Source organism: Podarcis cretensis (genome assembly GCF_951804945.1).
Source record: "Podarcis cretensis genome assembly, chromosome: 11".
NCBI lineage: Eukaryota > Metazoa > Chordata > Lepidosauria > Squamata > Lacertidae > Podarcis > Podarcis cretensis.
Window position 1 is genome coordinate 52,217,251 of NC_137180.1, and position 25,202 is coordinate 52,242,452.

General features: G+C 42.6%; 1 protein-coding gene across 3 annotated transcripts; it reads left to right on the top strand.

The window, feature by feature from the left end:
• The first annotated feature begins 1,816 nt into the window (after positions 1-1,816).
• Positions 1,817-25,156, top strand: TXNL1 (thioredoxin like 1). 3 transcript variants are annotated; one of them, XM_079995077.1, is made up of 9 exons: positions 1,817-2,004; positions 8,819-8,915; positions 11,691-11,864; positions 14,699-14,821; positions 15,047-15,116; positions 16,070-16,242; positions 17,472-17,576; positions 22,265-22,313; positions 24,891-25,156. In XM_079995077.1, the coding sequence occupies exons 1-8, from the start codon at positions 1,907-1,909 to the stop codon at positions 22,292-22,294; spliced, it is 870 nt and encodes a 289-aa protein (XP_079851203.1). In that variant the 5' UTR covers positions 1,817-1,906; the 3' UTR covers positions 22,295-22,313; positions 24,891-25,156. The 3 variants fall into 3 exon arrangements, with proteins under 3 accessions (XP_079851203.1, XP_079851204.1, XP_079851202.1); XM_079995078.1 differs by lacking the exons at positions 22,265-22,313; positions 24,891-25,156 and adding an exon at positions 20,779-21,012 and having other exon boundaries at positions 1,818-2,004; XM_079995076.1 differs by lacking the exon at positions 22,265-22,313 and having other exon boundaries at positions 1,819-2,004.
• The last annotated feature ends 46 nt before the right edge of the window (positions 25,157-25,202 follow it).

Here is a 25,202-nt window from a genome sequence, read left to right on the forward strand (position 1 = left end):
GTATTTTTATTATTATTATTATTATTATTATTATTATTGATTGGGGGGGGGGCAGCTGCAGCTCCCTGCCCCCCACCCCCCTTGGCTATGCCCATGCACAGACACACACAAGCATGCAGACACACATACACATAAATTTGTAAATCTTGTCTGTGCTTTGCTCCCCAGACTTTAAATACATGACATTTCACACACCCTTTCAAATACATGTATTTGGAGAGGATCCCTAATTTGGCAGTGTGTGAGAGAGAAAGGCCTGAAATACAGGACTGCAGTTAAGTGGTAATCAGCTCTGTTCAAGTTCAGTAGGACATCTAAGTGATGCATAGGTTTGTGGCCCCTCCAGGTGTTCCACTTTATTTTGCGTTCATAATGATTTGTGTTTGTGATGCTATAGGGAGGTCACACTTTCTATACTGCCTACAGATGTTCTTGAGGCACTCCTACTCCTAACCCCACAAATGTTCAGCAGGCGTGGGTGGCTCACTGGAATGAATGGCGCTTAAGTCAATTACAACCGCCTTGGCCCATAGATTTCAGTGGGACCTTGGTGTCACTGCAACCCTATGTGCATTTACTTTGGATGACCTCAAGAAGCAAAGATTTAAAAACAAAAAAGCGCCACACAACAACACACAACTCTGCAAGGCTATGCTGCTGAATCAGTTAGATTCATAAATCCTCCAATTTGGCCAGCAGCCTATCCCTACACTGCAGGCAGTTGGGCTGGATGACCCTTAGGATTCCTTCCAACTCTGCAAATTATACGATTCTAGTTCATAATTTTCACGATGGGAGGTGAAATATACTTGGAGTCCAGTGTGGATTTCATGCTCTTTATTCAGCTCATAGTGGCGAGGAATGAATGTTCCCCCCAAATATTTGCATTATATACATTATTTACACAATGGGCAGCACATGATTGGCTAATTCTGGGATTCTCCTGTAGGCCAATTAGGTTGCAGATTCACTTCCACCTGGAGCTGGATTGGGTGGCTCCTGCGGACCAATCATACTGCTGCATTGTTCTAGAACCAATCAGACTGCTTTATTTTGGATCCTATTCAACTCAGTACATAACAGGAGGATGTCGGGTATGCACAGAACCGGAACCAATGCAGCCGCCCAAGCTTCCCCCACTTCCGCGAGCCCTGAACTACGACGGCTGCCCTGAGAAGCCAATCACTTCCGCCCGCAAAGGTCACCAAGCTGAAACGGCAAGGCTTGTCAACCAATAGCGCTCCTCCCCGAAGCCGGAGGTCGCACCTTGCCCTTCTCCAAGATGTCACCGGCGGAGTCAAGCGGGCAAACCCAGAGGTGGAACCACAACAAAAATGTCACCCACCGCCGCAAGCACTACTAACGGCGCAAAACCGCAATATTTTTGTTATTCCCAGTGCAAAAGATGAAGCAGCTTCGTGTGCGTTTGTAAGGGGGGAGGGGAGAGAGAGGTGAAGGTTTTACACCATAGAGCCTAGAGCGAAGCCTAGAGCGCCCACCATAGAGCCTAGAGTCGAAGCCTAGAGCGCCCAACAGAGACTCGTGGCCGAAGCCTTAAGGGTGGATGTGGAGTTCAGCATCGAGACATCGCCTAGAGCGCCCACCAGAGACTCGCGACCAATGGCGGCTTTCGCCAGTTGGTTAAGTCTCTCAACCGGAAGTGTGAGCCGCCGACCCCTCCCCTCTCCCCCGGCGCGTGAACCTGGATGAACTCTCAGCTGAGGGTGCCTGAGAGGAGGAGGAGGAAGGCGGAAGAAAGGGATGGCCGGGGCCGTGTGCGCCTGCGCTGGAGCGGTGCATGCTGGGCGCGGCCGGCCAGCCTCTCGCCCCGCCCCGCCCGCGCTCCTTTTCTTCCCGCGGTGACTTTGCACTTACCGGGCGTGTTGCTGCCGCCGCCGCCGCCAGGATGGTCGGGGTGAAGGTGATCGCCAACGACGCGGACTTTCAGAGCGAGCTCAGCGCCGCCGGCTCCCGGCTAGTCGTGGCCAAGTTCACCATGAGGGGGTGAGTAGGCAGGGCCCCTTCGGGGACCCTTCGCGCGTTCACACGAGCGGACACGCACACGTGTACGGCTCCCTCTCTGAGGGAAACGGGGGGCTCTCCTCCCCTCACAAGGGGACGGGAAAGGCGTTATCCCCATTGTATCACCACGTTCAGGTTTTAGTTTAACGCAGAGCTGTATGGGTCCGAGGTTGTGCCTGTTTATGGGATGTTATTTGGATTTTTTTGGGGGGGGTGTTGTTGTTGCTGCTGCTGGTTTTCTGTAGCTTTATTTTAGGTTTCCCTGCGATTCCTGTAGGAAATTGCTCGGTTCGGTTTCGCATTTAAAAAAACCAACTTACAACGCAGCAAAAGTAGCCGGAAACAAAAAAGTAACTATGTATTTTATTCGTTTTAAGCCGCCTTGAACATGGTTTGATGGAGGCATACAAATAAATGTGTAGGCATGTATTTTTTTTAATTTGTTTTGTAAGGTGTGTACACAGCTTGATTAAAAAACAAAATTTCAAAGCGGTTTACGAGAAAGATAAGACGTTAAAACCCAGGGAATTGTTTTTTAACAACATACAAAAGTTAAAACACTGAAATAAATAACAGTTAATTTGACTTTCTAAGCTTGCTCATTCATATTATTTAAAAGGCAAATATGTTAACCAGTTGTGATGAATTCAGTGACATGGGCAGCTAACATGGCTCCCCCCTGGGATCTGAAGCAAAATTGTCTGAGGCTATATACTGTATATGGTTCCTTTTTCTTTGCATAGCAAATTATTTCTTCTCCTAAGCACACAAATCTTATAAGTAAGGCCCATTCAGGTCAGTGGGACTTACTCATAGGTAAGTTGGTCACAAAGTTGCAGCAGGAGGGTGTGACAGTAGAGAAAGCATATTGTCCATTACAAACGGTGAGAATAGATCTTGAGGTAGGGGGAGATGTACTTCATGGTTGTTGTTTGCGCTGTTTTGTTTTGTGACTAGGTGCACCAACTGGAGCTAAGTGCAAAATAGTGGCTGGGAGCGGCATAACATAGTTTAAGGCTCAAAGTGCCTTTCAGTGCATGTTCAGTCCAGTAATTCATTTTATTTCCAGAAGTCTCATTGCAAACAAGTTCATTGCTAGTTCTCCTGTTGACCATATATTGGGACAGTTCTCTCTTGCCCACTTTCCTGACAAAATCTGAAGTGAACAAGAAACCATTGATATATTCTGATTTTTGTGTGGGTCTGATTTCACTAGTCTCGCCAATTATCACACTTCTTTAATTTTTAATTCACTTTGTAAAAGAACATAATGAAGCGACAGGTTCAGAAGCAGGAAGAAGCCCTATTGAATATGGTGTTCAGAATGCCAGTGTCAACTGGTGAGAGTTCTGTGGGATAGTCCTCACAACTTTAACCCTTTTCAGGGCTACTTCACACCTTACAGATTTTCTGTTAGGAACAGTGTGCAGCCTGCCTTTACGTAGTTAATGTTAGCTCATGTGTTGCAAGCACATGCACGTGTAGGAAGCTTGCCACCATCACAGCCAAGTTGTGTGACAGCAAGTAAGCAGCATGTAATTTCCTGTGCAAAACCAAAGTTTTGTGGCATGACCCAGATAGGGAGCAGTTGGGGATGAAGGGAGAGGGAACAGGTTTTCAAAGCTGCCTACCCCAATAAGCACATAGTTGAAATGGTATGCACTGTCATTGTTTTATTTACTCTGCCTTTTAGGGCAAGCCCTCCCAAGCCCTATAGCAATAAAAATGCAGCCATTGAACAAACATCATAAAGCAGACAAAACAATCTCTGGGGGTCCAGCAATAGACTTGGCAGAATTTTTAAAGAGACCTTCTGGTTTGCTTAAACCCTGCAAGAGGGAGGGCTAAGTAGTGCTTTTGGGTGACAGGATTTCCACAGAGTGATATCTTTACATCTGCTGGGCTCTGCTTCAGAGTTCAAGCCTGAGCTGTTGTTTCTCTGTAGAGTCATCATCATTCCCCAGATTCGTTACTACACCTTTGTCTTTCTCTGGGAACTAAACCCACACCCTAATTTGGGTTTCAGTGATATCCTGTGACTAATTGCTGTACTTCCTGCTTTGGAAAGGAATGCTCCTTTTGCAGTGAGTAGGAGATATTTTTAGGAGATATTCTGAAGGTGAAATCCTGGATTCATACTCTGGTTTGAGAGAAAATTGCAGTACGCATCATGGTAAGCCATAGTTATCACTAACTTGGAAAGTGGAGAAATAAGGAGTATATATGCACAAGCGTAGAGGAGGACCACGTGTGTTTGTAGGAGTTCCCAGTTGCTAAACTACAGTTTGGCAATTAGAAATAAGACACTTGAATAGATCTGATTCTTGGTGTGATGGTATAGAACAGTACACAGTCCAAAGTTGTCAGTTTGGTTGGGATTATAACATCACACAGGGTAGTCTAAGGACTGGGAAATGTTCTTTGATATGGGAAAACTAAGTGAAAAGGGAGTGCAAACAAGTATGGTCCTGAGGAAGCAAGGAATGAAGGCACTGTAAAGGATGCGGGTGGTGCTGTGGGTTAAACCACAGAGCCTAGGGCTTGCCAATCAGAAACTCGACGGTTCAAATCCCCTCGACGGGGTGAGCTCCCGTTTCTCAGTCCCTGCTCCTGCCAACCTAGCAGTTCAAAAGCACAAAGTGCAAGTAGATAAATAGGTACCACTCTGGTGGGAAGGTAAATGGCATTTCCGTGCGCTGCTCTGGTTCGCCAGAAGCGGCTTAGTCATGCTGGCCACATGACGCGGAAGCTGTACGCCGGTTCCCATGGCCAGTAAAGCGAGATGAGCACCGAAACCCCAGAGTCGACCGTGACTGGACCCAACAGTCAGGGGTCCCTTTACCTTTCAAAGGACCTGAAACAAAACATCACATAAGACCCATCGACAGAAGTGGGATCCCCTGTACGTTACAAAGAAGGAGCATATGGGCAATTGGTTTGCCACTCTAGACCTTTTCATGGCAATTTGGGCAGTTGTGGTTTCTGCTGTTGTTGCAACTAGAGCCAATCAGCATTGACATGTGTGAGTTAGAGAAAGGTTCACTTGTTTATTTAAACCAGCCAACCAACTGTTGGGTTGCAGATTTCTAGTTATTCATTTAATGTTTGTTCATTTGCTGGCAGTCTGTGTAACAGGCAGAAGGGAATAGCAGGTAGTACTGGGTGGATCAGTCAGGGTGGGGCAACTTCAGTAGGACCCGAAGAAATAATATCACAACTAGTATGTCAACGGTCACTGGTACTGGATGTATTTCTGAACAGCTGAAGACGGTAGCCCTGTAATAAGTTTTGGAAAGTTGTAAGGTGCCACGTGCTTGCACCTAATCTTAACTGGGATTGAACCTTATCAGAACACATTTGGTACCAGCATGAGAACAAGCTAACCAGCAATAGTACTGGTTAGCTGAGCATTATTGGCCACGTGAGAGAGCTAATTTTTTCAGTTTTAAAAATTGGTAAGGTGATGGCTAAACTGGTAGCTAGGGTCTGAATTTGCCTCGTGCTGGTACTTTTTACTATTCACTAGATTTTGATTGGACTTGTAGAAATATTATTTTGTTGCCCCACATTTCATCTTGAAATTATTGGAGGTATCTGTTGGCTTCTAATCAGTTTTTAAATGAGAACAGGATAGAGCTACTAGTGAAATGGTCACCTGCTATTTGATGATATTAGGCCACAGTCAGATTTTGTAAGGAGCCAAGAAGATGGTGGTACCCAGCTTCCTTCGCTGAATCATCATATCCTCCGATAGTGAAGGTATGGAGGAAGGATTGCCATAGCCATGGTGTCTTGTGCTATCCCTTGGGGTCGTCAACAAGATCCAACATGAACTTTTGTATCTCTTGACAGTTGCTTATATTAGCTACATCATAATACCTTGGCCTTCATAATGGTTAACTGTATTAAAGTACTTGGCCATTATTTGATGGTGATTGTCTGGTTAAATAACAAAAACAACAATTTATTATTTATACCCTGCCCGTCTGACTGGGTTTCCCCAGCCACTCTAGGTGGTTTACAGCACACACGAAATTGTAAAACATCAGACATTTAAAATTTCCCAATGCAGAGTTGCCTTCAGCTAACTTTTTGTTTGTTTGTTTGTTTTTTTGTCAGATGTCTAACCCTCCACTGAAATATGCTATCTTGTTTTTCACTGGGACCTGTTCTGTTGTGACTACAGGACTAGATTTCCATTTAATCAGTATAGTTCTGTCCTCCCTGATTCCACTATGTAAATAAGTGCCAACTCACAGAATACTTCTGCCTTGCCTACAATAAGGTCTAGCGGGAGAAGCCAAAATTGTGATCAAGCCCTCTAAAGATAGAGAATTTGTCCTAAATCCCCTTATTAACTGATGTGAAGTTTTCAGAGCTGTCTCTTTGGTTATGCCCTATTGCAGTATTGAACTGTTGCGATTGGTAATTTTCTGTAGCAAAGTCATTTTCTCTGCAGTCAGCTTTTACTGTGGAAAATCAGTAGGACATCATTGGTGTCATCTACTGGCAGAGAAGCTGTTGACAAACATACTGAAAATGACTAAGCTTATTATCCTGACCTACAAAGGTCTGTATAGCAGAGAGACCTAGTAGTTTGGGGTAATTGAAATTCTCTAATGCTGCTAGCAATAAGCTTTAAACACAGACGTAAGTGCTAGTTGTAACCAAATTGCCCCTTTCCCAAATAATGGTTTGGATACTTGAGCAGAGAGAAAGTCATTGTAAATAAGGAATGAAAGGTGGGGGAGAAGTGATGGTTCTGTATTGCTTTTTCTGCTGATGGGAGAACATATTTTGCTCAAGCTGTGTTTTCCATAGAATTCTCTTCCCACGCCAGTCAGTTTGATAAGAGGCCTTTGGGACAGACTTAGGTATTTCAAGGTCAGTGTAATTGTGCATTTTGTTGAGATGCTTTGTTAATGGATGGTTTCATTTTTAATGTTATGACTATGTATTTTTACTATTATATTTTTACATAGCCTGTAACTATACTGGGTGAATAGATGAAGAGCAGATTCAAAGTTGATTAAGCAATAAACAAATAAAATTGTGTTCTTGTCTAATTATTGAAGCTTCTCATGATGTTTTTATTGCACTACTTTTACCTTTCTCCCTCCTTGTAATGGATAGATTAGAACATAGTCATATTTCTTTGCTGACTTCAGGGAAGGGGGAAGTTACAATTTTCCTCTTTTTTTAGTCAGGTGCAGGGCTCTGCACAGTTGTTTGTATTCAGGAATGTGAAGTAGGAACATAAAATATTGGAATGGTGTTTATGGATCCCCCACCTTGGCAACTGCCAGCATAAAAATAATTTCCCTTACTCTTGAGTTATCAATGTTTTGATTAGGGTCTGGGGAGACCAGAAGCAATATAAGTCTTTCACACTCTTTCTGTTTTCCTCTGAAGGAGGGCGGAAAATGAGCTATCCACTCTTCCCTCCCACTGAATTCTCTGTGCAAATCAAATGACTTTGGGAGGAGAGGGAGGGAATTGGTGCCATTCACAAATAATGGATTGCTCAGTTAAGTGGAGCCAAAATCTGTGGCTACTTGTCACCGGAAATGTGAACCCAACATGGAGAGAAATATTTAATACTTGTTCCCACAATAAATCAGAGATGCTGTGTTGGTGTTAATGTGCAAGCAAAATAAGCCAGAGAAATAGTCGTATGTGGGGGGTGTGAGAGAGAAGATGCAAATTATCACAACTCCTTTCCTATGCTTGCTTTTGTAAGTCTTGGAATGAAGCAAAAGGTGCTGTGTTGTACTCTCCAGAGAGCAATATATTTTAATAAGCAAGAATTATTACATCACTAGAAAGCTGGATGTTTACTTACAGCTTGGGGAGTATTCTTTATGAGAACCATTAAGTTCTCATGGTTTTCTAGTTACCTATAGTCCCTGAGCACTGTGGAGTACACAAATTACGAGATGTGTTGCTAATGCCAAGCTTCGAGACAGTTTTCTACGAAAGGGCGATCGCTTTGGGATTGCAATTGAGTAGAAAAGGATTTTGCTTTACATAGGCTAACCTGTATGCTTTCATTATGCATTTTGCTGAGAAATGATGATGTAGTCAAGTTGACTTGAAAAAGTGTTGGATATCAATCTCCTTGGTCTGAAGCTAGATGTTTTGGGGATTGCATGCAGCCAGTGCCAAAAGCAGAAGCCCTGCATCTCCTCTAGGGCTGGGCGATATAGCAATAGTCCATATTGTGGTATCGGTTTCATAATTTTTGACTTTGCAATATAGCACAAATCATGATGTGTGTGTGTATGCTATGCAAAAATCACAATGTGGGAAAAACTGAAGCCAGCCAGTGCCTCTACATAGCTCAATCCTTTGTAATATACATTGTAATATATCAGTATATCGCAATGTATATCGCGATGTTTAGCTGGTGATATATCACAGAGTTGAAAGCCAGTTATCTCCCAGTCCTAATCTCCTTCCCTGTAACATCTAGCAAGCTAAAACACATGTTGTGACTTAAGGTGGGAATGAAACTTAGAATACTGCTATCAGCAGCCAAAGAAAATGGGAGAGAAAGCTAGGTGCATAATGGTGGTTTATTTTACACCCCACTTGCCTTCAGCAGAGCTTGATGGATCTCACTTCATGCTACTGGAAGGAAGAAGAGATGGCAGTCTGAGGGTTGCTGTTCTCAGTACCAGCCAAACAATCTCTGTTATCCTTAGCTTTAGCCTACTTTACCATGTGAATCCCAAGGGGGCTGCAGTTACCTAAGTGGACGTGCTGATGTGTGTTGTCCTTTTCTTCCCCCTGACAGATGTGGCCCATGTTTAAGGATAGCCCCTGCTTTCAACGCTCTGAGCAATAAATATCCCCAAGCGACATTTTTAGAAGTTGATGTGCATCAATGCCAGGTGAGTAGTGTTTGTGTATGTGTGCATGAGCATGTGTCAGTGAACAAGATTTAACTCCTACAGGTGTATTTTTTTGATATGTGGGATATAAATGCAGCCCAGAAATAAAATAAATATTTAAAACTTTTTTTTCTAGAAGCCTGTTGACAGTCAGTGGGCACACCTACCTCAGAGGAGGAATAGGCTGTAGATTGTCCTCTAAAAGGCAAGATTGGCATTTATCAGGAGCAGAATGCCATGTAAATGCGTAAGCGTTAAGTTTTATAAACCTACTGCTGCTCATGTTATTATTGGCAAGAATTTGAGTTATATGTTGGTAGAGTTTAAGTTTGCTTCTTTGGGTGGAGGTACATTCAGCTGTAGACAGATCTATCCATGATAACCATTTTAAGTCGGTGGTTCAAAACAAGCAAGCTGTCATGTGATGGATGCAATGATCCCATGGTAAATTGGGTCATTTAAATTTTATTTTTTTACTTGAATGTTGTGGTTACATTTATCTGTAGTCTACCAGTTTGCATATACCAATGTTTGAATCAAATATTGGCCAGATATAATGAACGTTTGGGGCTTTCTCCTAACTCTCTTGATTTCTCCACTGAGGTGCAGAGAAGATGACATAAATATTATTCAGATTGTATTGCCAAATTTGGAAAAAAACTTTTGTAATACAGAGTTGACAGAGCTGGATCCAGAAGGGACCCTCAAACTGCGAAGCTGCTCGTTCAGGGGGAGTGCAACCCCACCCAGGGCAGGCAATTGACCGATTTCTCAGGCACAGAAACTACTTACCCACAGTGCCTCCATATTGCCAGGATTCAAGCTTGTGCTGCCTCTCCTAATTCAGATCTTTTTAGAGTACGACACAAATCTTAAATAATCAATATTACAAGGGTTAGGAATAGAAAGTTCTGCTGAGGTGACATTTTATGATGTGTGACTGCAGTGGATAGAAAGGTTCAATTCAGCTGGCCCTTTGAGTGACTCCGTTTCAACTCTCTGCAAGCAACGCTACATTTTTCAGCTATTAACTTGAAGCCTGGTAGTATTTAATGTTAAATTTTGGTTTCCTAGTGTTGTATAATTTGGCTACTTGGAACGTTTTTGGTTTGTTCTTTCTGGTATAGATGTTAAATTCATCCAATAAAAGGCTTTTTAATTATGCAGAACTATTGTTGGCATTTAACAATGCAAGTTGTACCATAAAGCTTACATTATTAAATTTAAGCCATTAAAAAGCTGTTGTTCATTCGCTCTTTTATGAACTAGCAGTATCTTGGGTACATAGTAATAGGAGTCTTATCCTTATTCTCAGTACAGTTATAAAACTTTGGAAAATATCATTTGGTGCAGTTTAATCTCGGGTGGTTTTAACTTAGTGCACGGAGTCTGAAGAAACTTGTGAGTGGTCTTTGAAGCAAAATTTTAAAAAAGAATGTGGCAATACAGTGTTCTTTCCCTAGTTGTGCAGGAGAAAGCTGGCTCTAATAGTCCTTGGCTAAGGCTTAAGCCTGTATCTCATCTCATGTGCAAAAACAAGATTTTATATTTATAGGGATCCTGGCCACATCTAAAAGTGCGTGGAAAGATAGTAATAGGAGCATAATGCGCTTCACTTTTGTAAGGGGAAGACATTCGGAGAGCTTTTAAGGGTCTTCTTTGTCTTTCAGCAGTGGATATGTGACTCCTGCTTGTCAACTTTTTCACAGTGCTTTCAAAACTGCTGCAAAATTTGACACTTGGCCAGTTCAGGTGTAAACTACCGTATTTTTCGCTCTATGAGACGCACCAGACCACAAGACGCACCTAGTTTTTGGAGGAGGAAAACAAGAAAAAAAATATTCTGAGTCTCATAAGCCAGAACAACAAGAGGGATCGCTGCGCAGTGAAAGCAGCAATCCCTCTTGCTGTTCTGGCTTCTGGGATAGCTGCGCAGCCTGCATTCAGTCCATAAGACGCACACACATTTCCCCTTACTTTTTAGGAGGGAAAAAGTGAGTCTTATAAAGCAAAAAGTACGGTATGTGGCTTAATAAATCATGTCTTATTAAGAATTAGTGTTTCCCTTTGCTCCTCCCTTCCACATCATCTTCATTGTTCCTATCAGGGTTTATTAAATTGAGATCGTTATGTCTGAACCAGCCCAATGGCTCAATTCAGGCACCATGCCTAACGATGGCTTGAGTTTACAAATAATATACAACAGGCAAACAGTGTTTTAGCATGCACAGAAGTGCTCTATCGCAGACGTGCAGTAGTGGCGCTCTACTTACGAACTTTTCGGGGTGCGAACAACACCCTGAAACGGATCACATTCAGTAGAGGTACCACTATATTAAAAAGTCATCATGAAAACCTTTTTCTCTGTTGGGGAACAACATAGAAAATTGTATTTCCAATTAGCACTATTTTTGCATGTAAGCAGCAAACATGCTGCTGATGATGATTATGTGGATGACCTGGGATGATTGGTACTCTTTTGTTCATTAAATACTAAAATCCTAACAAAAAAATTCCTTCCAGTAGCACCTTAAAGACCAACTAAAAACAAAAAAATTCCTTCCAGTAGCACCTTAAAGACCAACTAAGTCAGTTCTTGGTATGAGCTTTCGTGTGCATGCACACGAAAGCTCATACCAAGAACTGACTTAGTTGGTCTTTAAGGTGCTACTGGAAGGATTTTTTTTTGTTTTGACTATGGCAGACCAACACGGCTACCTATCTGTTACTAAAATCTTGCTACACATTGCTAACCATTGACTTCTCCAATACTAGGGAACAGCTGCAACCAATAATATATCGGCAACCCCAACGTTTCTTTTCTTCCGGAGCAAAGTGCGCATTGACCAGTATCAAGGTGCCGACGCTGCTGGATTGGAAGAGAAAATCAAACAGCACCTAGAAAATGATCCTGGAAATAATGAGGATACCGATATTCCAAAAGGATATGTATGTATATATTATCTGGATACTATTCTAGTGGATTATTATCTGCACAGTATTAAAAGATTTGCATTCGAAAGGATCCAGAGGATCAGGATGGAGCTTCCATGCAGGTGCAAAAGCTCTTTGCATGATCTGGGACTTCTGAGGGTCCCCTTTCCACTGCAGTCCCTCCTTGCTCTCCTCCTCCCCTTAAATAATGCCTTTGAAAGTTAGAACGTCACCTCCATCCTGGGCGGCCTCTGTTGCATCAGGAGGGAGGGAGAGATACAGAATGTATTGATGCATTTGAATGTTAAGAGTACTTTTTGAATCCTGGCTCAGATTATAGAATTTTGAATTTCTCTCTTTCTCCATCCCTCCACCCCATCTCTCTCTCTCTCTCTCTCTCTCTCTCTCTCTCTCTCTCTCGCACACACACTCTCTCTCTCTCTCTAACGCAAACACACTGAGCTCTTTCTGTTACTGCTCTTACTGCACATGCAAAGTCTTTATAGCTGGTGCTCACAACAGGCCTCTTGTCTAGCAGCTGTGGAAAGGGGAAATTTTATGTTGGGGATTATTAGGAAGAGGATTGAAAATAAAACTGGTGATAACATAATACCTTTATATGAACATATGGTGCGTATGCAGAACTGCATACAGTTCCGGTAGCCGAACAGGTTATTGAAGACCTGGAAAATGTTCAAAAAAAGGGTACTAAAATGTGTAATGCTGTTTGGTGTCTAGGGAGCACATACATAACCCTCAAAATACAAATCCACTTTCAGGTGGTTTAAAAAAAACTCCACATTCTCCTGGTTATGGATTCTGCCCTGAAGAGCTGGAAGCAGTTTTCCCCAAGGCACAGGAAAAGCAAAAGTGGTCAAATCCACAGCAAGTCCACATAGCTATTGGGATCAGCCAAAATGTCTTAAATCATGTGCAGGTGTTTTGAGTTCTCTAGAACTTTTAATTGGGGCAGGTTACTACACTAAGCAGTGGAGGGGAGGGGAGTTTTAAAATCTTTTAGTCCAGATCTTGAAGTCTTGAGACCAGAATTTCTAATCATCTTTTTGTCAAACACCACCTTCAAGGTTTTGCCTTGACTTAAGAGAAGATAGCTGTCAGCAGATTTATTTTTTTTAAAAAAACCATCTTTCCTTGTTGAGGTTTTACCTTGGGGCTCCTGAATGTTGCAAATCAGGGCTTGTCTGACAGCTGGAGTGACACGTACATGTAAATGAGAACCTTAATGTGACAAAACACTCGACTGGAGCTGTCATCTTCATGACAGTTTCTGAGCATCATTTGATATAATATTCCTCTTAAAAGGGGTCAGCTTTTGCATCCTGCCCAAAATATTAATACAACCCCTGACAGAGTACAGTGTTTAATATTTTAGCCAAGTGCCAGCGCAGCTAATAGTTCAGTAGCTCAATAAAGGCACACCCAGCTGCTGCAGTTCTGTGATGGTTTGTTTTCCAAATTAGCAAATGCAATCCATTAGACTTTGCTGGGAAACTGTATGTGCTAACCTAGAATTATGTTAAATGCAAGAATGCATCTCTTTTGAGATGTTAAGTACTTTAAATTCACAGCTAAATAGACACAATCCCTGCTACCCAGTTTACCTTTTCAGCTGAATCTTTTTCCGGTAAATAACCCCATAAATATAGGCCACTTGCATTTTCACTAGTTCAGAGTTACAAATGTTGTCTGTACCGCTGTGTTCATTGCGTCTAATGTGAATGCAAATAGTTAAGCAAATAGTTAAATGTAATAAGCAGTTGTAGCAGCTTTGACTTCCAACGAGGCATGCAGTTCCATCTTTTGATGTGGCATTTGCTTCTAAAGCTTTTCAAAACTGTCCTGAAGGACACAAAAGTGAAGGATTGCAGAATTATACTTGGACTGTCTTTTCAATTAGGTAAATAGATTTTCGCTCCTGTGGTGTTTATATTTGTTTTTATTATTTCAAGTGTTCTGTTTCTAAACTGCCGTCTTGCCAAAGCACTCATTGTAATTTACAACATGAAACAACAACATACAGCAGCCTTCTCCAACCAGGTGCCCACCAGGTGCTTTGGGATACAACTCCCATCCCAGCCAGCATGGCTAATGGTCAGGAATGGTTGGAGTTGTCCAAAATATGTGGAGGGCGCCAGGTTTAGGATAAGGGATGAGAAAACAGGGTGGGTAAGAGAGAGAAGGGATGATCAATCTGTATGGAAAAATAAGTGCCAATTGGTTTTGCATGTTTTTTGTTGTTGTTGTTGTTGTTTAGTCATTTAGTAGTGTCTGACTCTTCGTGACCCCATGGACCAGAGCACACCAGGCACTCCTGTCTTCCACTTCCTCCCGCAGTTTGGTCAAACTCATGCTGGTAGCTTCGAGAACACTATCCAACCATCTTGTCCTCTGTCGTCCCCTTCTCCTTGTGCCCTCCATCTTTCCCAACATATTTTCCAGGGAGTCTTCTCTTCTCATGAGGTGGCCAAAGTATTGGAGCCTCAGCTTCATGATCTCTCCTTCCAGTGAGCACTCAGGACTGATTTCCTTCAGAATGGAGAGGTTTGATCTTCTTGCAGTCCATGGGACTCTTCAAGAGTCTCCTCCAGCACCATAATTCAAAAGCATCCATTCTTTGGCGATCAGCCTTCTTTATGGTCCAGCTCTCACTTCCATACATCCCTACTGGGAAAACCATAGCTTTAACTATACGGACCTTTGTTGGCAAGGTGATGTCTCTGCTTTTTAAGATGCTGTCTAGGTTTATCATTGCATGTTTATCCCCCTGTAAATGTCTTATAAATGTATAGCCCAGCCAGGTGATCATTGTCACTGTCTTTTACTTCTAGATGGATTTGATGCCATTTGTTAATAAAGCTGGCTGTGAATGCCTTAATGAAAGTGATGAACACGGGTTTGATAACTGTTTACGTAAAGACTCTACCTTCCTGGAATCAGACTGTGACGAACAGGTATTTTGCCTTCCAGAAAATATTGCATTATACTATCAAAAGGGCAAAGGTGTTCTTTTCGCTAGAATTGTGCTCTCAATTGTATGCATGTTTAAAATCTGGGGTCTAAGTTGGTGGTGGCCATCTGGGAAAGAGTAGCATTCTAAATCCATGTGCAGTAATGCTGTGGGTCAATGCATTTGAGATCCCTCTTAGATTTTTTTTTTCCTTTTGCTCTCTCCACAGCTGCTTATTACAGTAGCTTTTAATCAGCCTGTCAAGCTTTATTCTATGAAGTTTCAAGGGCCTGATAATGGTGAGTAAAAGGATTTCCTCTTTCAAGAGAAGCCATCTATGCATGCAGCCGCTGTTGGTTTTAAAAATACAAAGCACAAGACACAGGTTCCTTGCCTGTGGCCCTGTTCTCTTGCTCCTAAGTCTTAAAGTCTGTACCTGACCATCAAGCACATTGCCGCCATACCATCAAGTTTCTGCAAATGCACCACCGGCAGTGCAGAACTTTGCAAAACAAACTGGCTACTCCGGTTTTGAGACCACTGGTATATTTCCAAGAATCTGCATTTACGAAATTATGTGTTGTGTCACTTTTGTCAGGTGACATGTCAGCATAGCTACCTTTTGGTATCATTGTTCTGAAGACCGTGGTTGCTAATAATGTTAATTTCTATTGCACCTGTTTTAGTTGCGTGTGGTACATATATTGAAATGAAGGCATGAGCTCTTCCCAGAAAAGGCTAGGGACACACTCCTCAGCAATAAGAATGGAGTCTGGGCAAGTCCATTTAACTTTTTTCCCAGCTGAGGTTGGAATTGTGCTATGTGTAGTCACTTTAATGCTTTAGCCTGCTAAGGGTGAACTTTTGAATGCTCCCCATAACATGTAAAAGCCATACAGCCTGTAGCAACCTTCTCCAGCTCCCATCATCCCTGACCATTCACCATGGTGGCTTGGGCTGATGGGAATTGAAAGTCCTACAACTTCTGGAGACTGGAGAAGACTGGTCAGTAGTGTTAAGTGCAGCCCTTACTAACTAAGTAAAGTTATAAAATTTAAGCGAGTGATGTGCTTGCTTCTGATAGAAGGTTCTTTGCCTCGGGGTGCAGATTGGACATCATAATTTGCCTGTCTCTTTTCTTCTGAATCTACATAATTTTCGTACACAGAACAACTTTAAAATACTGTCAAGTATATAAGATCATGTTTTGAGGGTTTTTAAAAGAGTCAGTGGCATTTTTTAAAAATCACAGGTCAAGGTCCAAAGTATATAAAAGTGTTTATCAACCTCCCTCGATCAATGGATTTTGAAGAGGCAGAAAGAAGCGAACCCACTCAGGCCCTGGAGTTAACGCCAGATGATATCAAAGAAGACAGTATTATCCAACTCCGCTATGTAAAGTTTCAGAATGTTAACAGTGTAACTGTGAGTATAAACCTTCGAATTCGTTCCTGGTTAACAGAATCCTGTGACATTACAAAAGGCCGACTCCAAAGCATGGTAGATCCGCCAATAACTTTTGCCACTTCCACCATAGTTTTAATGCAGTGAAGCCCAGCTATGTCCCCCCCCCCCTGCCTCTTAGATACAGCAACTGGTAGGGATGGGAGCCTGGAATATTCAGGCTTGCCAGACCCAGCTCCTGTCAAGCTTGAGAGAGAGGAGAGCAAAGTGAAGATGGGTCTGGGCAGACAAAATCACTCTTTAGCAAGCAGCAGTAAAAATCCCTTTTGTTTCGTAGACTAGTAAGAAAACCTGATCCAGTCCCATACAACCTATTTTCACCTGTTGTTTCCAAGAGGCTTATTTGAAGGTCTAGCTTTTTACCTTGATATCTACTTGTTACTTTGACTTGATTGTATTAATACAGTGGTACTCGTTTTATAAACCTAATCCATTCCTGAAGTCCGTTCTTAAACCAAATCCATTCTTAAACCAAGGCGCCCTTTCCCTAATGAGGCCTCCCACTGCCGGTTCCCTTCCACTGTTCGGCTTCTGTTCTTAGACCGAGGCAAAGTTTGCAAACCAGAACACTACTTCCAGTTTTTCAGAGTTCGTAAACCAAATACAGTAGTTCATAAACAAGACTGTTCGTAAATCGCGGTACCACTATACTCATCACTAGTTCCCCCAATACCCTCCCCAAAACTCTTATTTGGCCCTTCAACAGAGGTTGGGAAGGAGGCAGAGGTTGATCTCCTCAGGGATTTGCACTGAGGGTTTCAGGAGGTCAGGATCGGCAGGATTCTTCTCACGCTTACTTTTTTCGAACCTCAGTGCAAATGTAGGCTCAGAGGACGGATTGCTTACTAGTTGGGCATCCTTCTCACCAGATGGCCAAGGGCACTTGACCCCAGCAAGCTTAGAAGTGGATTTGGTGAATAGTAGTGTAACTCACTCTTCTGGCCAGAAGGTGGTGACATCCTTTAACTGCCTGGTTCAAGCTCCACCGTGGACTTGAATCCTATAATTTAGTTAATACAACCCAAACATTTTCCATTAACAAAATGGGGTAACAAAAAGGGGTAGACTAGTCAGCCCTGTCCCATGTTCCCTTCCCTTTGCTTTTCCCTGAACCTCAAATAAGTTGACTATTTTGTGGGCTATTGGATCCTCCACATCATGTAACTCCGTACTGATCTTTTCCATTTCAGTTATTTGTCCAGTCCAATCAAGGTGATGAGGAAACGACAAGAATTTCATATTTCACATTTATTGGAACACCAGTCCAAGCAACAAACATGAATGATTTTAAGCGGGTATGTTCAAATCTGTCTTTTAAATTGGAGACTGGATTGCAGTTTTTAAAAGCTGCAAGGGAGAGTGTTAGCTGAACAGCTCCCCATAATTGTGAGTTCTGACTCTTCAAAGGTCTTCCATTCCCACTACAACTGATATAGCCTGTTTGCTTTAAAAAAAATGAAGAGTGAAATTTGTCTTGGATACTCTGCCTTTGATTTTTATGAAGTGTCCAAAGAATGCACGGTTGCTTTAAAACGTTTGCAGAGCCAAATGACCTCTTAAGCCAGGGTTTTCCAGAATTGATTGCTTTATCTCCAAGAGGCCAGAGTTAAGAGGAGAGGGAGAAGACACCTGTGGCATCTAGCCTACTTTTCTATGGTAGTGAATATGGAACCATGTTCAGAAAAATACAAAAACCAACAGAAAACATATGTCTTCATGCATAATGTTATTCTGCTCGCAATTCTGTAATGGCAGAATATAAGAAGCTCTGCTGGACAGTAGCAATAGAGTGTATAAAAAGTCAGCAACACAACTGAAAGATAAGAGAAATTGTGATTCATGTTAGTCCTTTGATTTTTAGACGCCCTGCTTAGGTACTCTATAGTTTCTGAGCCTTTCCCAACCTGGTGTTTTCCAGATGTTTTCAACTAGACCTTCCACCACCCCTGACCATTGGCCATGCCTCATGGGTCTGGTGGGAGTTATAGATCAAAGCCTCTATAGGACACTATATTGAGGAGGCTGCTATAAAGGGTAGCAGTCTGTTTCTCCCCCAGATTCTTAGCTTGCGTTGCAAACCCACAGATGTGATAAATAATACTGGGCTGACAACAAGTGTGTCAGCTACCTAAAAGGCAATGTTGCAAGGCAGAGGAAAGTGGGCCTCACCTTGTTAATCAATTAGCCTATACCAGATGTGGAGAACCTTTGGGTTTCCAAATGCTTCTGAACTAGAACTCCTTCCAGCCCCAGCAAGCATGGCCCAGTGCTGTAGTTGAGCAACATCTGGGGGGCCAAAGATTCCCCACACCCACTCTGCATAGTGCAATTTAAATGAGGCTTTTGAAAGGAAACAAGATGTGATAGGGGCATTTTTGGGAATCCCTGACTTAAGAAGTGCATTTAAATATTGCAAATGTGCATGGTATTTTGTATGCGGAAATGTTCGGAGCGAAGGAAACTCTTTGCACAGAAAACTTGATCATTTGTCTCAAGTGATCAAGGTTGACTTGAGTTGCTGTGCGTTGCCCACAAAAAACTTCTTAACTGTTTATGGTGTGTTTTAGCCTTCATGTTTGCCCAGTAAAGATTCTATACTCCATGTCAGGACCATCGAAAGAGCTTTTTCAGATACTGGGCAAAAGTAGGAGAAATGTGTTTGCATTAGGTGTTCTGGGTACTGTAAGACAGAGCACAATAATGAAATACAAGAGCTTTGGGTAGCCAGTAGGAGAACAGATGCAATGGAAGGCAGGGCTCCTGTACTTTTCATAGGTGTGTGGAAATAATAGATTTTATTGGATGCAGCTTGCCATGCAAGAGAGAGAGAAAACCTGCACCTACTAAAATTATTACTTCCGTGTATCCTAAAAGAGCCTTGTCCTTATGACAGTAGAATTATCTATCTGATCACTGACAGTGCAATTCTATACGTGCCCACTCAAAACATCCCGTAGATTTCAATTCAGAAGTACTGTATAGGATTGCACCCTAAATCGTTGTAGTGAAAAATAATATATATTGCTTATCTAAACTGTAGTTTTTATGTGCACATACTGAGATAAATTGGGGTGTTAATGGTCCATTATTAAATAAACAATACTGAATATTTAAAGTTAAGTTTTGCAAGTTACTCCAGAGTTTTTAAAGGCAGGGATGGAACTAAATCCGGATTTTTAAAAGAGGTGCATTCCTTTTTAGCGACTTAAGTTAAATGTGCATTGGAAAAGAAGGGGCTGCTGCTGCTTCTGCAAAGTGTTGCCCAGCATTCTTCCATGGAAAACTCGTTTCTCTAGACAAGCCTGTCTTACTGGATGAGCTAGCTTGCCTGGAGTGTTCCTGGTGTGGCCCCCTCACCTTGCTTCAACAGTGGTGGCATCTGTGTCTCTGAGGATGGAGGCCTGATGCTATTGCTGAGAAGATAGACCCAGCAGAGAAGTATCTGTCGTTATTGGTGCTGTGATGGTGGAAGTGGAGCTGAGAGAGCTCTCTGAATCGGAAGTGGTGAATAACGACTGAGGAATACTCCTGGGAATGGTGACTAGATGAGAAGCCATTGGAGGCCAGACAGAGCCATCAGGCTGCCATTTTTCCCTCCAGCCATAGAGATACGCAACACTACAATATAGCTTAGCATCTATACGTAGAAGATCTGAATTGCCTCCAAAGTTCCAGAGCAGAAGCTTGGCTACATGGCATGCATGAAAAGTCGGGACAGGGAACATCAGACCCAGGGGTCATTTTGTGGCTTTCCACATTATTCTGTGTTCAACTTGAGAATGGGGCACCTTGGAAAATGCAAGACCAGCTTTATCGTATCAATAAAGCAATGGAAGGACTTTGACTTACAGATGTATTCAGAATAGCAAGGAAAACTGATACTTTATAGCCCTTTATTCCCCCTCCCCATAGAGGATTGTGAGTTCTATAACTTCTCCAAACTTCTGCCCCTCTCAAAATAGCTTCCCTTGCTAATATCTCTTAAGGTCCTAACTTCTCTCTTCTTGCTTTAATTGGAATGTAGAGTAGACTAAAAGGCAGCTAAAAGTAGGACTTAAATTACACTGCCTGAAGTAACACCTAGGGGCTTTCATTTTTATTGTTGTAAGTTCTTCCATTGCTACCATAGTATTGAATGCTTTGCTTGCTGCATGTGTTGCTCAAACTTTGCAGGCTTAAAATGCAGAGACGTGTGCGGGAAGACAGAGAGAGGGAGAGCGATCTTTGCTGCTTGGGTCAGAGTAAGGCTTGGCATGACCTTTTTAGTTTGCATATATTTCATTGCTAATTTGAAATGTCAGCTGTTAGGTTAAGTCCATATTTGGGGGGGGGCAATAGAGCTCCTGCCACTCCCTTTACCTTGGAGAACATCCAAGGTGTGCAGTCGCATGAGATAGGCAGCCAGCTTTTCTGTGGCGTAGCACTTCATCCCTTCCTGTTCACTTGCTACGGTTTTTCCTTTGCTTCATTGTAACACTCTGTTTCATTACTTTTCAGCATTTCCCTGGCCCAAAGAAATAAAAATGCAGAAGATTTCTGTTTCTTAAATGGTCTTTCCTCACACCGCCCCTTTCCCCTGCTCCTTCTGCTCATCTAGCATCTGCCTTCTCCTTTCCATCGCTTGGGGCACCATCACATCCTGCTCTGCAACGGTTTTCCTGGGTCTCTTTGCTTTTTTTTAATCCCTCTTTCTCATGGACTTCTCTTTGTTTTTAATATACCATTTTTTAACATATATATAAAAAAATCTTTTTTTGCACACCGTTTTTGTCCCGCCCACCCCAAAAAACCATCTCATTCTGTTATTAGGTGCTTCAGAAATTCACCTGCCAACACATTATTTACATCTTTGCATTCTCTATTCACTGTGAGTAACGGAGTTCAAAGAGGTCTGCTGTGTTCTCAACTGCAACTCTGGTCTGGGTGACCTGTGGCTAAAGTTTTCCTGATAGGGATTTTTTTCCAGCTCCTGCACTTGCCTTGAAGACTCTTCAACACAATGAGGTTTTTCTGTCTCTCAAAGTTGAGCTGCCCTCTAATATGTTGTATGAAGCTGCCTCAAACAGAATCACCATGGGGCCTTCTTAGGCCAGTGTTGGTTGTCCGCTCTTGCACCAGCTGTCTGAGATAATCGTGCAGAGAAGATCCAGGCACTGAAACGGCGATGCTACATGTTAACCGTGTGCTCTGTCACATGTGTCATGGGCTCCCTCCAAGGCAACCTGTGCCCTACATCCCTGTAATCTGGACCCATGGTTCAATCCGCTGAGAGCCAGTTTTGCAACCGTGTGTTTTGAAATACGATACAGCAGCTGGTGTGAAAACTGAACGGGGTGGTCCATCTTAGGGTTCACACTGCCGCTTCAAAAATGATCGAGCAATTTAGATCTTATCTGTGGTGGACACGTTCAAGTGAAGTAATGAAAAATGAGGTGGTATCTCGGCTGGAGTACTGCAGTGGTGAATGCTGCCTTATCAATCCTGCCTTCTTAATCTAATAAAGAAGAGTGAGCCCAGTTCCTTGTTGAAAGAATCCTACATTGTACATCTCCTGAGTGCGTCCATATTCTTCGGCCATTCATCATCTGGAAGTGCATTGTGCTCTGTGGCATGAGGACAGTATACGGCTAAAATATGTATTGTAGCAAAATTGGGCAGGGTTACAGGGCATAGGGCATAAATCTGCCCACTTTTGAGTCTACAGCCAGTGTACAAGTTAATTCTTAACCGAATAAAGCAGTCAAGGGACCTCAAGTCACCCACCTGAGTGAAATCTGCCCCTTATGGAGAATGAATTTTTATGTGAAGTGCACAGATAATAAGAAGCAGAAAGTGTGCCAGGAATAATGAAGTATTTCAAGAGGCTTTGCTCTGTTGTGTTGGAATTATCTTATTAGTCTCATGGTTGGAAATTGTTGGTGTAAAGTTGGGGGTTATAAATATGCTAACGAAATGTCAATATCAAAAATATTTAATTTTTCAGGTAATACACATGGGGCACTTGAGCATTTGAGCATTTCCCCCTCTGAATGGTATAGATGCGTACAATTATTATTTTTTAATGGTTGCTCCACCTCTGCTAACATTATAATTGTCTAATTTCTGGGTGTACCTGCTTAATCCAAACCTGTAGCGCAATGCTTTAAGCGCTACTGAAGAATAAACATTTCTCTCTCGCCTTTCTTGGATTTAGTTTGCCTGTTCATAACATGCTTAATTAAAACTTAATTTGGTTGGTTGTGCGTGTTTTTTCACTCAGTGTTGTTTTGTGAGATAATAATTCTACATTGGCCTCTGTGTTTGAGAATCAGTTATCTGCATGTCATTATGTAGAACGATCCTTATCCCACAAGGGTAGGCTAGCCTTAAGTTGCACCCCCTTGAAAGGGTGGAGCCATCATTACTTAAAAGTATGACTCCTCATAGTATTGACCAGCCTCCCCCAGCTTGATGCCCTCCGTATATTTTGTACTATAACTTCCATCAGCCCTGGCCATCGTCCCATCATCATCTTGATGACTAGAACTGGTGGGAGTTGGGGTCCACCACATCTGGAGGGCACCAGCTTGGGGAAGGGTGCTCTTGACCATGAGCTGAGATCCTTGATATCACTGGTGGCTTATAGACGTTGCACTTGAGAGTCTATCATCATCATCTGAAATATCTGAACTGTGTGCTACTTTAAAAAAAGAAGAAGAAAATGCCTTCTTAAATGCACAATACTGTATGCTAAGTGAGACCTGTAGAATTAATATAAGCAGTACACCTGCCAAGGAGTTGCTATATCCCTCTCAACCAAACACAAGAATGTTTACTATGGGATAGATCTGAAACACAGTTTATTTTCTCTTCCTCAGCCTGATCTGCTGAAACAGTAGGCAGCAATAAAAAGTCCACATGTATTTTGTCGCTAACATGATGACCAAGGACTGTATCTTATGTTCCCTTCCAGTGCAAGGGCTCTTGTGCAACAGCATTTCAGTGGTTCAAAACATTTTGCCTGTGGAACAATTCGTGCCTCTAAATGGCTTTAACTTAGCACTACATTTGATACAATCCCAAGGATTTGTACTTTGCTTACATAGAAACCTGTTACTTGCTTTAAAATGTAATTTTGTTGCCCTTGCCACACACAAAAGAAAATGTATTTATAGGTAGACCGCATACCAAATGGAAGGCATGTCTGCTTAATTTGCATTGTGATACTAAGACCTTGCAGAACTTAATGATTTAAGTGAAACTTCTTTCCAATGCGTAACCCCCTAACTATGCATACTCAGAAGTGACTCTACATTATTTCAATAGGGTTTACTGCCTGTAAGTATGCTTAGGCTTAAGGGCAGAGAAACTGATTCTGTTCCTCTCTGAGCTGCTGCATTCCTGCATTCCCAGGAGGAAGCCTTGGGGCGTCAAACCACTGTATGTGCCACCAGTAGGAAATACTGTGAAAGTTAGGAGGTGCATTGTGAATTTGCACACTGGTAATAACAGCGGGTAATAACACTGGTAATAACTGTGGGACGCAGGTGGCGCTGTGGGTTAAAGCCTCAGCGCCTAGGACTTGCCGATTGAAAGGTCGGCGGTTCGAATCCCTGCGGCGGGGTGCGCTCCCGCTGCTTGGTCCCAGCGCCTGCCAACCTAGCAGTTCGAAAGCACCTCCGGGTGCAAGTAGATAAATAGGGACCGCTTACCAGCGGGAAGGTAAACGGCGTTTCCGTGTGTGGCTCTGGCTCTGGCTCTGGCTCTGGCCAGAGCAGCGATGTCACGCTGGCCACGTGACCCGGAAGTGTCTCCGGACAGCGCTGGCCCCTGGCCTCTTAAGTGAGATGGGCGCACAACCCCAGAGTCTGTCAAGACTGGCCCGTACGGGCAGGGGTACCTTTACCTTTACCTTTTTAATAACAGCGTATGCTGTTCCGGCCATTTTCACACCAAATCCCACCCTGCTGTCTTAGAATTCAGTGCACAGAGACCCCATCATTCCAGAAATCTAGTCAATATTGACAAGTTGGCTCTCCCTGCAGTGGTCGTGTTGCATACTTGACAGATTTATTTCTGGTGGACCAGCTCAGGTAGACCCGACACAGCAATATCGTTACATCATAGCTTACTCAGCCTACTCTGGGCTCCATGACATTATAGGACATTTAGAGATAATGGTTTAGCTGTAAGCATCTGAACGTGGACACAAATAGGCAAGTTTCTTGGATGGCCCCCCTACCCTAGGCAGTTCAACTTTGGTATGAACATGTGGGGATTGTATTGAAGTCAGTATTTGAATAAGACCTTACTTTATTGGCTGAGTGCATACTAAAAGTTATCCCATTTGATCCTCAGATCATTTTATTACTGGCTAAATTTGGTTTGCAAGAGGCACTGGGAACTGGCGGCCCTCCAGATGTTGGCTCATCAGACCCAGCCAGTCAAGGGTGGCGAAAGTTGCAATCTAGCAAGAACTAGAGGCCAGAAGTTCCCTTTCGCTGGTTTACAAGATCCCTCTTCCACTGGCGCTAGAATGCATGTTGGGGAGTCTCTAGAAGACTTGCTCTTTGGAATCTGTTCCCCTTTTTATTTGCCTAAGTTCTAACTCCATTTTTCTCTTTTCTCAGGTCGTAGGCAAGAAAGGAGAGAGCCACTAAAGTATGAGGAAAATGCTGGGAAGGGCCTTATTTACAATCAACATGGGATCTTCACATTTATTTCTAGCTCCTGGGAAATTGCTTGACCGTAGCCAGAGAGACTGTCAGTCTGTTCCACTATAATACCATTACAAATAAATCACTGCATTTTTGTTAATACAGGATTTCACTAAAAAGTGTTTTCTGTTGTAATCTTGGGTCATAAATTTGTAAATAAAATCCATTAATTTTGCCAAGTTGTTTAGTGCAAGATTTGCTGTATTCCTTTGAAGGTGGAAACTG

What these genes read in the sequence shown, in the direction of transcription:
- TXNL1 (XM_079995077.1), top strand. Translation starts at nt 1,907, where the DNA reads ATGGTCGGGGTGAAGGTGATCGCCAACGACGCGGACTTTCAGAGCGAG. An exon ending in GCCAAGTTCACCATGAGGGG is followed by an intron (nt 2,005 to 8,818) that starts GTGAGTAGGCAG and finishes TCCCCCTGACAG; the next exon opens with ATGTGGCCCATGTTTAAGGA. An exon ending in GTTTCAAGGGCCTGATAATG is followed by an intron (nt 15,117 to 16,069) that starts GTGAGTAAAAGG and finishes TAAAAATCACAG; the next exon opens with GTCAAGGTCCAAAGTATATA.